The 15,101-nt window shown below is 40.3% G+C and overlaps 1 protein-coding gene across 1 annotated transcript; it reads left to right on the forward strand.

Annotated features, from left to right (window-relative positions):
- Positions 1-347: 347 nt before the first annotated feature.
- Positions 348-14,253, forward strand: LOC124378454 (Na(+)/H(+) exchange regulatory cofactor NHE-RF2). The gene is given in 7 exon segments (XM_046838167.1): positions 348-1,192; positions 2,514-2,771; positions 2,773-3,375; positions 8,623-8,814; positions 9,704-9,857; positions 11,416-11,660; positions 12,785-14,253. Coding segments are annotated over 7 exon segments (1,905 nt in total). The 5' UTR covers positions 348-949; the 3' UTR covers positions 12,995-14,253.
- The last annotated feature ends 848 nt before the right edge of the window (positions 14,254-15,101 follow it).

Below are 15,101 nucleotides of genomic sequence, written 5' to 3' on the forward strand. Positions count from 1 at the left end.
TGCAGTTTGTATTTAAACATTACACAACTTTGTGGAACAAGCGTTTCTCCACGATCTGCAGGTGTAGGTGTCATTCCCTCAAAATGTGTTCCTCTGAGAGTTTCTAAGCTTCTAGACTCCTAATGGGACAAACCGAAGAACCCATCGTGAGGCTGAGATGTTTAGAAGTTGAGTATACAGAAGCCGACTGTAGAGATTCAATCCTGCGCCGTATCCCTCACGGAACATTCCAGAGTCATTCGCTTGGAAAAGTGGGAAGAGGAAGAGTTCCGGTTGGATGTGTTGTAAAAGATCTTATCATAAGAACAGTTCGCTGGCCAACCCCCTTTCTTTCTCTCTTTCACACACAATCCCCTTTCTCTCTCACACACACACACACTCTTTTCCTCAGGGATCACTCAACTCAGGTTTCCTGCTTTTGCCTTCCACAGCTTCTAGATGCAGTTCTTGTTCTCGTTGAGGTGCCTCTGATTTTTTCACAGACAAACAACCGGATTCTTTTTGTTTATTTTTTATTTTTGATTCTTGACTTTTATGTACAAGTTTGTACTTTATGACTGAGTATTAATCAGTGGCAGAGGAGGGTTTTTTTTTATCCTGAAATAGTTACAAAAAAGAAAAGGAGGAGAAGAAGGAGAAGGAGGAAGGTTAAGGAGGTGGGTTTTATTTTTTTATTTTTTTAGTCTGCTGCTGAATAAAGTCAGTATAAAATCAGAGAGTGAGAAAAGAGAAAACTGGAGCGTCTCAGACATTATAGTCTGTTATTCAGTTTTTATTCTCAATTGGAGTGGATTATTTTGCACCAACGCTCTCACCAGCACTCCAGCATTTGGGGGTTGAAGGATCTTTCAGGAGGTACTGTGGAAACAAACATGGTCCACCGGATGATCTAAACGGACAGACGGAGGTGGAGACAGAGGTCGAGGAGGTGACGAGGAGGAAGACGACGATGATGATGATGAAGGCTGATGTGCAGAAGGAGATGGATGAGAAGAACCTGCGCCCCCGACTGTGCTACCTGACCAAAGGCGAGCGCGGTTACGGCTTCCACCTGCACGGAGAGCGCAGCAGCGGAGCGCAGTTCATCCGCAGGATCGAGGCGGAATCACCAGCAGAACTGGCAGGACTTCGCTCCGGGGACCGCGTGGTGGAGGTGAACGGAGAAAACGTGGAGAAGCTCTCGCACCAGGAGGCAAGTACAGAAGCACTCTGCTCACCTCAACTCATGCTCTCTTCTCCTCCTTTCTTCAGAGTTCAGCTTCTCTTCTCTTTTCTTCTCTTCTCTTTTCTCATTTGTTCTCCTATCATTTATTCTCTTCTCCTCTTTTTCTTTTCTTCTCTAAATCTCATCCTTTCATCTTCTCTTTCTCTTCTCTTCTCTTATTATCTCATCTTCTCTTTTCTCTTTTTCTTTTCTTCTCTAAATATAATATTTTGTTCATCTCCTATTTTCTCTACTCTTTACTTCTCTTCTCTTCTCATTGTTTATTGTTGCTTCTCTTTTCTCCTTTGTTCTCCTATCCTCTCTCATACTCTTTTCCTCTCTTTTTCTCTTAATCTCATGTCTCTTCTTTTCTTCTCTTTTCTCTTCTCTTTTCTTCACTCTCTCACAACTTTTCATCTCTCACTTTTTTCTTTTATTCTTTCTAATCCAATCATAGAGAAGCTCTCACACCAGAACAAGAATACGACGAATAAGACTTTCACTTTTCACCACCTCTTCTTCTCCACTCTTTATTCTTCCAGGTTTTGCTTCTTATCTCATCTCTTTATTTGATCTCTTCTGCTTTTCTTGTCTCTTCACATCTCTCATCTCATCTCATCTCATCTCATCTCATCTCATCTCATCTCATCTCATCTCATCTCATCTCATCTCATCTCATCTCTTTATTTGATCTCTTCTGCTCTTACACCAGGAAACAAATTCTGAGACTTTCACCACAACTCAACACCCACTCTCCTCTTCTCCACTCCTCTTTCATCCAGGTTTTTCTTCTCAATTTTTTCTCTTTTTCATTTTCTCCTTAACTTTTCCCTTATATAATCATCCCCATCTTTTCACATATCAACATCTTTTGTCCTCTTTAATCATCTCATCTCTTCTCCTTTCATCTCATGTCATTATTTGATCTCTCATCTCTTCTCATCTCTTTTCATCTCGTTAATATTGCAGAAGGTACAGTAGTAGTGTTATGCTAAGCAGGTAGCTTGTCCGTTTCAGGAATGAGAAACTGGACTGATGGCATTGTGTGTTTTTCTGCCCCCTGGATGTTTATAAACCAGGAAGCGCTTCACCTCGCTGTGAGGATTAATGTGTGATGATATGTTTGTGAGAGAGGTGCCATTCAAAAAAAGTTCCTTAACCCAAACATTCATTATATTAATTTCTTTTTTCTTCTTTCCCTTCATCTTCTCTCTCCTTAGTCCTTTATCCTGTTTCTTCATCACCTTCCTTCTTACATAGATGTCTCTCCTCATCATTTCTCACACACAACTCTCTTGGTCTCCATCAGGTGGTTCAGAAGATCATGGAGGTAGAGAACCGGACGAGGCTCTTGGTGGTGGATCGAGGGACGGAGGAGTTCCTGCTTCTCCACTCTCTGCCCTGCGTTGAGGACCTGGCCGTGGAGATGAGCTGCCTCCTCTCTCCTCGCACATCCTCGTCTTCTCTCGCTTCCTCCACCCTCAGCTTCTCAACATCGTCACGTGGCTCGGTCACTCCATCACCACCGGCATCCATCATTTTATCACCACGAGACTTCACCACAATCGTTCTCTGACTCCATTACTTCATCCCCGCTGCCCAAATCCATCACTTCATCACCACCGGATTCCATCACTCCATTACCTTGTGACTCCATTGTTCCTATTGTTCCGTCGCCATGCAAGTCTGCCACTCTATCACCAGATGACTTCATCGAGCGCTCGTCACGAAACTCCGTTAATCTATCACTGTGTGACTCCACCACTTGTTCGTCTTCTAACTCCATTAATCAATCACCACGTGCCTCTGAAATTCAACCACCATCCAGCCTCATTAATCAATCACCTTGCGACTCTGCCACTTGTTATTCATCTAACTCAATTGATCAATTACCGTGTGCCTCTGAAATTCAAACACCATCCAACCCCATTAATCAATCACCACGTGACTCTGCTGTTCCATCTCCGTCTAACAACATCACTCAGTCCCTCTATGACTCCATCGCTCAGCCCACCTATAACTCTATTACTTCACCACCTTCCAACTCCGTGACTCAATCCCCCTACGACTCCATCACTCAGTCTCCAACCAGCTTCATCACTACTCCTTTCACCATGGAGAAATCACAGGAGACCCACGTAGTGAAGATCATCATCACTCCAGACAAAAAGGTAAAACCTAAGAACCTTAGCAGGTTCCTTCCTACCCACCATCCCAAAATATCTCAGTCCAATCACTTTGCCTTGTAGATCGTTTTGAACGTCTAAGTAGGTTGATATTTTTCCTTTTGTCTACACGACAAATGGACAAGATAGACGATAAGGAACAGGAAAAGATATCATACTAGAAACATAAAAATAGCCTGGTCTTATTGTTTACATATCACGGGAAAGCCTTTTGTTTCTCAGAAAGGGCACGTAACATTCCTGAAATATGGAATTAGATCCAAAGTGCCTTTCTTACACACTCGCACACACACATTAACACACACAAATACAAACACACAAAATGGAGTTCAACATTGTAGAGGTTACTGATCAGGCTCTAAACATAGAATTCAGAAGTGATGATGATGATGATGGTTTATAGCTACTTTGACAGAAAATCTCTTGAGGAATTCTAAAATTGTGTGTGTGTGTGTGTGTGTGTGTGTGTGTGTGTGTGTGTGTGTGTGTGTGTGTGTGTATGGGTGGGTGTGTTAGCTACAAGGTTCTAAAACTGCTGTGCTGCTCTTACCAAGACCCCAGCTGTATAGAGTATTATCTAAAGTAAATTGTCAGTTAATTCTATTTGAGTGAGTATCCTTTGAGTTAATTGAGTATGGTAGTATTTTTTGTTAATTGAGTATGGCAGTAATATTTGAGTTAGTTAAGTATGGTAGTACCCTTTGAGTTAAGCTCAGTGGTGGACTGTCATAAGGTAAATGTAATTCGTTAGTGTACTTAAGAAGTTTTTTCGTGTATCTGTACTTTACTGAAGTGTTTCCATTTGGGGAGATTTTTACTGTAACTTCACTACATTACAAACTTAAATATTTGACTTTTTACTCAACTACATTTTGCGAAATCAGTCGTTCCTTTTTATTTATGAGGATAAAAACTTAACTGGTGAAACACGCAGCGAGTCACCAATCAGAATGTTACATATTTATGATGTGGTGCGGCCCGATTCAGTGGGAGTGCATCTGATTTATTTTAAAGAATTTCATTGGTTCACCTGAAACCGTTCGGAAATTTCATTGGTCTAATGTAATGGGGCTCAGTTTTTTTGGCTTGAAGTTTGTGAAACCGGGAAAAACCCATATATTAGCCGCTTCGTTTAAGCCGCGGGGTTCAAAACATGGGAAAGCTAGCGGCTTATAGTCCGGAAAATACGGTGTTTATAATAAATCATAGTACTTTGGATACTTAAGTACATTTGAGGGCAAAAAATTTCCTGGGGTGATATTTTACAGAGTGCGTCTCCACTTTAACTACATGCTTTGTGTACTTCGTTCACCACTGGTAAAGCTGATTTGGGACCATGTCCATTGTTAAAAACACTATACATATAAAATAAATCTGAATGAACTGAATGAGGTCACATTAAGGTTTTCTTTCTGAATCCCACTCCAAAATTCAACAAATACATAATTTGCCCAGGGATCCCCAAGAGTTTACATACTACTGTACAAATCTATTTTTTATCTTCAAGCCGTTGACAACCTCATGACTTGCAGAAAAACCTTCCTCGTGTTCGGAGGACGTGGCGCGTTCGCATTCAGGAAGCAGCAGCGCTGTGGGGACGAAGCGGCTTTACGTCAGTGCGATCTAAATCTGTTAACATGACGCTGGAAGGAAAATCAAATAGCTTTCAGTCACAATGAGAGCAGAAAAGACCCCCATCAGTGAGATCTGAACTTTTTGAAAGTGTACAATTGTTTTCGATTCTATTACAAAACACTCCAGTGAGCTAAAGTGTATAACAGGAAGTGCAGGAAGCAGACCTCGACCCACCCTGCAGAGCGGGCCACTTCCCAGACTGCTAAATTTAGCCTTCAGATTTCAGAGAACGTGAGAGACCACATGTACAGTCAAACTTCAGAGAAGACATTTTATATGTATTATTTAATGAATTAAATGTATTTTTAATCAATACAGTTATTCTAATAATATATATATATATATATATATATATATATATATATATATATATATATATATATATATATAAAATGAATTAAATAATAATATAGAATCCCAATAATTACTGGATATAATACAAACAGAAAAGGTTTCCTGATCAGTTTCATCTGATTCACTGATTTACTCAGAAATTTATTTTAAAAATATGTTAATATTATAACACATTATAATATATTATATTTGAATATTATATAAAAAAAATGTCTTGCTATTTAATTTAAATTGTTTTCTTCTGCTTTTTTTCTTTCTTTTATTCAGTCTATGTAGTTAAATTTTTTATAAAGAAAGAAATTATATAATAATTATTATATATTATTTATTATAAAAATCTTTACAATTTATATATTAATACAAAAAAAGAGGCGTGGACTGTATATCAATCTTAGTGAAGGGGCGTGACCTCAGTGGCAGTCTCTATGAAGGAGGCATTGCCTCAATAATCAATCTCGGTGAAGGGGGCGTGGCCTCAATGGCAGTCTCTATGAAGGAGGCATTGCCTCAATAATCAATCACAGTGATGGAGGCGTGGCCTCAGTGTCAGTCTCAGTAAAGTGATTATAACCTCCTGGTCATAATGTCTCTTAATAATGGAGGTGTGGCCTGTGTGTGTGTGTGTGTGTGTGTGTGTGTGTGTGTGTGTGGTTATAGTTTGTCCTATTTCACTGCAGGAATTGTGTGTTTTCCCTCATGGCTTGTTGACCAAACTGAGACAGAACGAGGGAAAATGTGCAGCTGTGTGTGTGTGTGTGTGTGTGAGAGAGAGAGAGAGAGAGAGAGAGAGAGAGAGAGAGAGAGAATAAATGTTTTTATCTCTTTATGGGGATCAAATGTTCCTATAATAATAGGATTATGTCGTTCTATGATCATGTTGGTGTGTGGGGTCAGACGGAGCTCCACACTCCTCCTGCAGCAGGAACCTGAGAGAAGCTCATCAGGAGCCAACATGGAGCTTCTGCACCCACCCCACTGTTTTACACTTATTCACACTGAAACAAGACAATAAAGCATGGCCAAGACCATAAAGTAAATACATGCTGTACACGTATATATACACACACACACACACACACACACACACACACACACACACACAGTCTGATTGTTTTAAACCCAAACAGCAGCTAAATTATTCTTCACACTGTATCTACTGTACATACTGACAGCCAAGAATGGAAGTGATTATGCCCACACACACACACACACACACACACACACACACACACACACACACACACACACTGCAGGCCATCTCTCTGTCTTCGTTTCTTTCCTCTGTATCTCTCCTCTCTTTATCTCCCTCTTTATGTTTCTCTCTCCATCTCTCTTTCATTTTCTCTGTTTCTGGATCTCTCGCTTCATTTCTCCCTCTATCGATCTCTCTTTATCTGTCTCTATTTCTATCTCTCTCTCTTTCTACCTCTTTGTGTCTGCATCTCTCACTCTATCCGTTTCTCTTTATCTCTCCGTTTTCAGTCTCTGCATCTCTATATCTACACCTCTCTCTTTATCTTTCCCACTCAAACTTCCTCTTTGCATCTTTCCAGCTATCACACTCTTTTGTCCTACTCTCTTTCTCTTTTCTTTCTTTCTTTCTTTCTTTCTTTCTTTCTTTCTCTGTCCGTCTCTCTCTTTATCCCTTTTCCTTTATCACTCTTATCGCTGTTTCTCTCCCTATAACCATCTCTCTTTATCTTTCTTTCTACCTTTTGTGGCGCCATCACTCCCTCTATCCCTCTCTCTTTATTTCTCTGTCTCTGCATTTTTCATCTCTCCCTCTTTCTCTTTATTTCTCTCTCTCTCTCTCTCTCTCTCTCTCTCTCTAGACCCCCAGTATCTCTCAGACTGGTGTAAACATCTCTCCTCCTCTCCTCCCATCATCCACCTCTTTATCACTGCTTCTCTCAAAGATGACAGATGGAAAAACCAAATTTTTTATATAAGAAAAGCTGCAGGTTGAAAGGGGGCGGAGCTTAAGTCTGGTTTGATTGGCATCTTCATACCACCACGTTATTATTAGCTGTATGAATTTTTTGTTGTGGAAAATCAGATGGAACTTTTGGAGAAGCATTTTTTCATATATGAATCATTTACAGGAGTGTAACTGAATACAGAGCATTAAACCCTGTGCCCCAGGCTCTGGGTTAATCAACCACATGTTCCTGATCTTCATGTTCCTGCTCCATGTTTTCAGAGAGAGAGAAAGAGAGAGAGAGAGAGAGAGAGAGAGAGAGTGTGTGTGTGTGTGTGTGTGTGTACTCGTTTGGTTTCTTGTTAGTTGTTTTTAAAGACGTGTCAGAAGGAGATGTTTGTGTTTGCGTGTGTGTGGGTGTGTCTGCGCTGACAAGTGTGACGGTTGTAGCTTTAAAACCATTGGAGATTAGATTACATACACACACACACACACACACACACACACACACATCCACTGTCCTCCTGTTTCTTTCTGTGTGTGTGTATATGTGTGTGTCCCATGGGATTAAAACTGTTCCCACCCCTGTATTGTTTGAGAAGGGGAAGTGACATGATGTCTTAGAGAATGTCCTGTACAGGGTGTGTTTGAGTTCTTTCTTTAGGGAAAGAATACACACACATACACACACACACACACACAAACCACTCAGTGCTTTTATTCCATTTTACTAAGAATGGCAAGAGAACATCTATAAAGGGGAGAACTGAAAAAGGACCGTCATAAAATATAACACTACTGATACTGACTAATACAGAGGCCATGCCCCCTTTACCAACACATACATACATACACACACAGGCCACGCCCCCATTACTGACACACATATAAGCCACACCATGCTTTAATGACACTGACCCGCATATTGGACACGTTTCTTGCTTTTACACACAGGCCACGCCCCCTTTACTGACATCTAAATCGTGCCTCCTTTCTGACACTGCCACATATAGGCCACGCCCCTTTAATCGCATAAACACAAATACACTTAGACCACGCCCCCTTTACTGAGTTACTTATAGACCATATTATTATTATTATTATTATCATTATTATTATTATTATTACTTATTAGACCACACCCCCTTCACCAACATTGACCCACATATGGGCCATGCACATTTAGTCACACACACACACAACACACCACACTTCTTTACTGACAACATATACAGGCCACGCCTCCAATACTGACACTGACACATATAGGGCACATCTTTAATTCTGTCTGTGTGTGTGTGTGTGTGTGTGTGTGTGTGTTATAGGAGACTTCAGGAACTGAGGACGTCGTGGCGCGTGACCTGAGGCCACGGCTGTGCCACATTGTGAAGGAGCAGCAGGGTTTCGGCTTTAACCTGCACTGTGAGAAGCGGCGTGTGGGGCACTACATCCGCTCAGTCGACCCTGACTCACCCGCACAGAGAGCTGGACTACAGCCAGGAGACAGACTCATCCAGGTGAGTGGTGCTAACCAACCTCCATTCCACAGGAGAAAGACAGAAGGAAGGATGTAGCTCTAGATGTATAGATGTGGATTTTTCTGAAGTAAAGTTACGGGTCTAAAAATCTTCTCAAGTAAAATTTATCGAGTTGTAACAGTGGTGTGGGATTTTAGTGTAGTTCAAAAAAGCAAAGGAGAAACCAAAATCACCGGCCTCTGTTCTGTTCGTCTCCATCTTTCTTTCAATCGATCAGTGCCGTAGTTTCAGTGGTGGTGATATGGTTTAGCAGATATGATTCAAATGTGGTTGAGAACAACACTTAAAACAAAACATACACTATACTGCCAAAAGTATCGGGTCACCTGATCTTTCCTGCGCTATGTTGTTTTTCTCCAAACTGTTACCACAAAGCTGAAGGCTCTCAATTGTACAGGACGTCTTTCGATGGCGCTATAATAAAATTCTGCTTTTACTTGAACTTGGAAACTCAAACCTGTTCCAGCATGGTGATGCCCCTGTGCACAAAGTGAGCTCCTTGAGGATCTGGTTTACAAGCTTTGGGGAGGAAGATCTTGAGTGGCCTGCTATAGAGCTCTGATCTCATCCCTACTGAACACCTTTGGGATGAATGTAAACGCTGACTGCACCTCAGGTCTCCTCACCTACATCAGTACCTGCCTTTAGAAATATCCTTGTGGCACAAAAATCCATAAGCCCACTCCAAAATCTAGTGGAACATCTTCCCAGAAGAGTGGAGGGAATTATAAGAGTAAATTGGGACTAAATGTGGAATCCGATTATCAAAAATCACATACCGTACTTATGATCAGGTGACCCAATACTTTTGGAAATATAAATGTAATTCGCTAATTTTCACCTCTGCACCTGTGTCACGTGTGTTTAGGTGAACGGCAAAAGCGTGGAGGGTTTGAGACACACCGAGGTGGTGGAGATCATACGAAAAGGAGGAGGACAGACCAAGCTATTGGTGGTGGATCCGGAAACGGACGCTTTGTTTCAGAAACTGGACATCACACCGACAACGGCACACCTTAACGGTACGGAAGGATGCAAGCAAACAAGAGCGTCTACGTCTGTTCAGTGGAATCAACTTTTCATTGTCCCAAAGCAGCTTCAGAGAAATAAATCGAATTTTAGTGTCATAGATTGTAAGTTAATCCCAGTGGCAGCTGTGGTGAAGGAAAAACTCCCTGAGACTTCATAAGGAAGAAACCTTGAGAGGAACCAGACTCAAAAAGGAATCCATCCTCGTCACTAAATGTCCATTCATTACAGTTCCCTCATTGTTGAGATTAGCCTAACCCTAACCCTAACCCTGACGGACACTTCAATGCCACTGTAGCAGACGGTATAGATTCATTACAATTCAAATCTGGAGTTTAACCCTTTGCAATGTTTGTGAGGAATCCTCCTCAGCTCTAATTGAAACAATCCCTAGCTAGAAGTAGTGCGGGATCAGGATGGATCAGGAAGGTCCGGGGAGCAGAAGGGGGACAGGATCACATATTTGCCAAGATCTCTAGTATGCCAAGTTACATGCTTACAATAACTTTCTTTCGGCTTCTCCCATTAGGGGTCGCCACAGCGGACCATCCGCTTGTTTGATTTGGGACGTTTTTACGCTGGATGCCCTTCCTAACGCAACCCTCCCCATTGATCCGGGCTTGGGAATGGCACTAGGGCTTGGTTCCCTGACCGGGGATCGAACCCGGGCCGCAGCGGTGAGAGCGCCGCATCCTAACCTCTAGACCACCAGGGAACCTTGGAAGTTACATGCTTACAATAAAAAACTAAATGTTTTGGTGGAATCTGTATTCTTCATGTTGCCTGGGAAGATTTCAGGCTGGAACATAAACTTGTAGTCTGGAATATTTTGCTTTGTTATATTCGTATTTGAAAACAGAGGTCTGGAATCCCCAGAATCGCTGTGTAACAATGGCATTCCGAGCGCAGGAATCTTAAAATGAAACCTAATTCCTCGTGAATTGAACGATTAGTTTCGTTGAAAGCAACAAGGAGAGAGCGAAGTGCGCTGTAACCATAGCAACATCATGGTAACCGACTGAGATGTCAAAAAGGGGGTGGGGCCCTAATCAAAATTAAAGGACAACTAGTTCGCCCGTAGTTCTCGTTATATACGGGTAGTCCCCGAGTTAAGATGGTTTGACTTTTCAATCTCACGATCCGAAAAATGTGTAAAAAATATTTACATTTTGCGCAATTTTTATATGCTGCGTTGGGACATTGCCAGGATGTACGCATCTTCCGCCTTGTCTGGCTCCGCCCACTTGTCCAACGTACAACATCATACTGATCGCCCTTCCTTAAGACCCCTGTGAGGGCTAGGCTTAACTTACCATATTTTCAAGTTATGATGGGGTCATCCGTACACATCTTCAGAGTAAATCGGGGACTGTAAAATAAACAGTGAAGATCTATAACAAAGCATTGACTTGATTGAATTCTGCTCGGTGGGCGTGGTCTAAGGTAAATCCTCCCACTAGAAATCTCCTGATATTAGACGATACCGTCCTGAAAGTTGACCCTTATTAAAACATATAGAGCTTTTGATCTGTTTTTTTCTTTCTTTAACAGAAGACTGTGTGGACGGTCCACTCATTCAGAGTCCAACCTCAACCTGTCCAACCACAAAAAGCTCTGCGTCTCCTTCTAACATCTCCAACGGTTCACAGATCCGAGAGCCGATCACCAGCCTCGCTCCGCCCGTTCCACCAATCAGAAACGGCTCTCTGAAGCAGCAGACTCAGGGAAGCTCCTCCTCCAGGTCCTTTGCTTCAGAGATAAGTTCAGAGCTGAGCAGTCCGGACACCAACAACAAGGTGTGTGTGTGTGTGTGTGTGTGTGTGTGTGTGTGTGTGTGTGTGTGTGTGTGTGTTTGTGTGTGTGTTAGCCACTAGTTGCACAACAGCCAAATCCAACAACTGTGAAAATAGGAAAAGTAATTATTTTAAAAGTATATTATAAGTAATTGCTACAAGGAATCAGCAAGAACATGAATAAAATATAGTATAAAATATAAAAGTAGATTCAAAGTAAAAGTCAAAGTAACTAATATACAATGAAACACCACAGAAAATCACTGGATATTAATAAGTTTTAAGACTCACACTGTTCACAAAAAAGTACTTTTTTTCTATCTACATTTAAACCCCATCACTAACTTGGTGTGACTGGGATTCAAACTCGTTGCCTTCGGAGCCAAAGTCAATTGCCATAACCACTAAGCTACCACATCCCCAACACCTACTGCAGTCTGGAGACGCTTTGCCAAGACATGGTGGTCTTTAAAACCCTGCTCTAGCAAGTTCTATCGAGCAAAAAACGACATTTTACCCAAAACCACCAGACTTTTCCAGCCATATGGATTATTCTGCAAACTGTTACCACGACGTAGGAAGCACACAATTATATAGGACGTCTTTGGATGCTGTAGCATGGGACTTTCCCTTCACCCAAACCTGACACAAAGTGCACAAATCCAGCTCCATGAAGATCTGCTTTGCATTGGTTAGAAAAAGCAGAAGATCTCCTGCTATAGAGCTCCTGAACACCTTTGGGATAAATGTAAATTCTGACTGCACCCCAGGCCTCCTCACCATCACCTCACCTACACCAATACCTGATTTTATTAACACACATGGCTGAATGAATCTCCACAAATCTCCTTAAAATCTAGAGGAACATCTTACCAGAAGAGTGAAGGTTATTATAACAGCAAATACATTGCAATCTATATTGGGGTAAAATAAAAATAGATTAGAAAATTTAGTAGAAATTACTAGATACTAGAAATCTTTCAAGCTTAAAATAACTAAAAATAAAATAAAAAAATAAGACAGTTTACTCTTGAATACATTTATAATTTGGTAATTTTTGAGTATAATAATAAAATATTTTAGAGCAATATTTCTTAGAAAACATTGTGTGTGTTGTTCTTATGCAGGTATTGGACTCGGACTGTAACAGCGCCCCCTGTGGATCGGAGGTGAAAGTGGTGAAGGGGGTGAATGGTTCGGACCCGCTGTGTGCGAGTGGCCTGCACCTGAGCCCCACGGCAGCCGAGGCCAGACAGAAAGTCCAGTCAAAAAAGGCAAACAAGAGAGCGCCCCCTATGGCCTGGAACAAGAAATATGAGATCTTCAGCAACTTCTGATTTCTTCAGCCATGAAACAGAGGGCAGACGAAACCCTTTACCCCAAAGACAAGGACACGGAATGGGAAAATATCACTATTTCAGCTTTATACATGCAGTAACGTGTAAAAGGAGAGGAGGAGTGAATGAAGGTACAAAGGTTGAGGATTGAAAGTGATGGTAAAGAAATGTGAATGAAAGAGTGAATGACAATCTGGTAGTATGTAGGGAGATAGGGGAATACAGATCTATAATATATGGCATTGAAAACAGAGAGAGTAAAAGAGAGAGAGAGGAAATGAGTAGGAGCGCTATGGAAACAGTAATGGTGGAGGAATTCTGAGGTAATTTCCTCTATAATGAATGTTAATGTTCATGCATACAGAGCGTAAAGATGAAGCACCAGGACAGAAACATGTCTGACTGAACTTTATATATTTATATCCACGTTTTAAAAGTGAAACGTTTGATCATCTTTATTATATACAAGATCAGCGTCACGCTAAACAGATATTTATACACACGGGAAGCTCTAGAAAGTTCTAGAAACCTCTCACGTGCAGTTTTATTAAGCTGTAACTGAAGCCTCATCTCTTCTCACTGAACCTTTAACTTTTGCTATATTATTATTATTATTATTAATATTATTATTATTATTATATAAATGAGCAATAGTTAATATATGTGTTTAAGAATGACTAATACTTTAACATTTTAAAAAATTATGATCTAAATACTAATTTATTATGCATTTATTGTGTTTATTTGCTCGTTTTGCCATAAAATGCTGCATCATTTTTTTATAACCAAATCACTATTGGATTTTATTGTCTTTTTTTTAAACGCATGTCTCAGGATTCCAGCATGAACTCACTACCTTTTATCATCAATATTTTTATATACAAATATATAATTTTGATAAGATTTTAGACCTGATTAATTACAAAATCTATATTATAGATATATTATAGTTCCTACTGAGTAATCTTGTACTAATACATTGAAATTTTTTTTTTTCCATTTATTTTTATTAATTTTATTTTTATTTGGAAGCTGAAGCCTGTGTTGTAACAAGGCCAGAGTGAACTTATCCTCATATTTTCTCTTTTTTTTTTTTTTTTTTACATTTATATCTATTTCAGAAATAGCCGCGCTTTTTTTTTTTTTCCCCCGAAAAAAGTTTTTACGATAAAACAAGTTTTCCATACGACGAAATGTAAAACAACATTTTTATATATTCACGATATCTACATTTGTATGTATGTTATAACTTAATATAAACAATGACAACAATATATTTATGTAATTCTTTGCATTCTTTCTTTCATTTTTTATTCATTCACTCGCAGATGATCTAAAACTCTTCCAGCTCATTCAGTAGCAATACGATTTTGATCTTTATCTTTAGAGCTTCCCACACACACTTCCCTGTTACATTCAAATGAACCCTGCTTACGCATCATATATGAAATTCACACTGATTCCTATGTGCTTTTTGAACATCCCATTCCACATGTAGTCTCCATTTTCTGTTATAATAATCACCACTCTTTTGGGAAGATGTTCTTCTAGATTTTGGGGAGATTTTTGTGAGATTTCATTTAGACACAAGGTTAGGTAGTAAAGTCAGGGACTGATGAAGGTGATGTGAGGAGGCCTGAGAGTGCAGTCGGCATGAAAAAGTGTTCAATAGGGTTGAAACTCTATAGAAGAGCATCTTCCAACCCATGTAAATCATATCTTATGGAGCTGGCTTTGTGCACATAGTGTCATGCTGGAACAGAGTTGGATCTTCAAGTGAAGGACTAATTCTAGGTAATGCTAGGTCATCCAGAGACGTCCTGTACAATTGTGTGCCTCCAATCTTGAGGCAGCAGTGTGGAGAAGAAGCACATACTGCTGGAAGAAAGTCAGGTGTCCCAATACTTTGATTGATCAACAATTTCTTCGAGCCCACAATTATTTCTGATGTCCGGAGTTTTTTGTGTTTCAGTTGTTGTATTTCCAATACTTTCACAGCTCCTACTTAATTATTAGTATGAACAACATATGTAAATCAATATTTTTAGTCAGTTTTGCTCTGAATGGACCAAAGGGTTCATTTTCCTTCCTTATTTTAAACTTCCTT

Source organism: Silurus meridionalis, chromosome 24 (genome assembly GCF_014805685.1).
Source record: "Silurus meridionalis isolate SWU-2019-XX chromosome 24, ASM1480568v1, whole genome shotgun sequence".
Lineage (NCBI taxonomy): Eukaryota > Metazoa > Chordata > Actinopteri > Siluriformes > Siluridae > Silurus > Silurus meridionalis.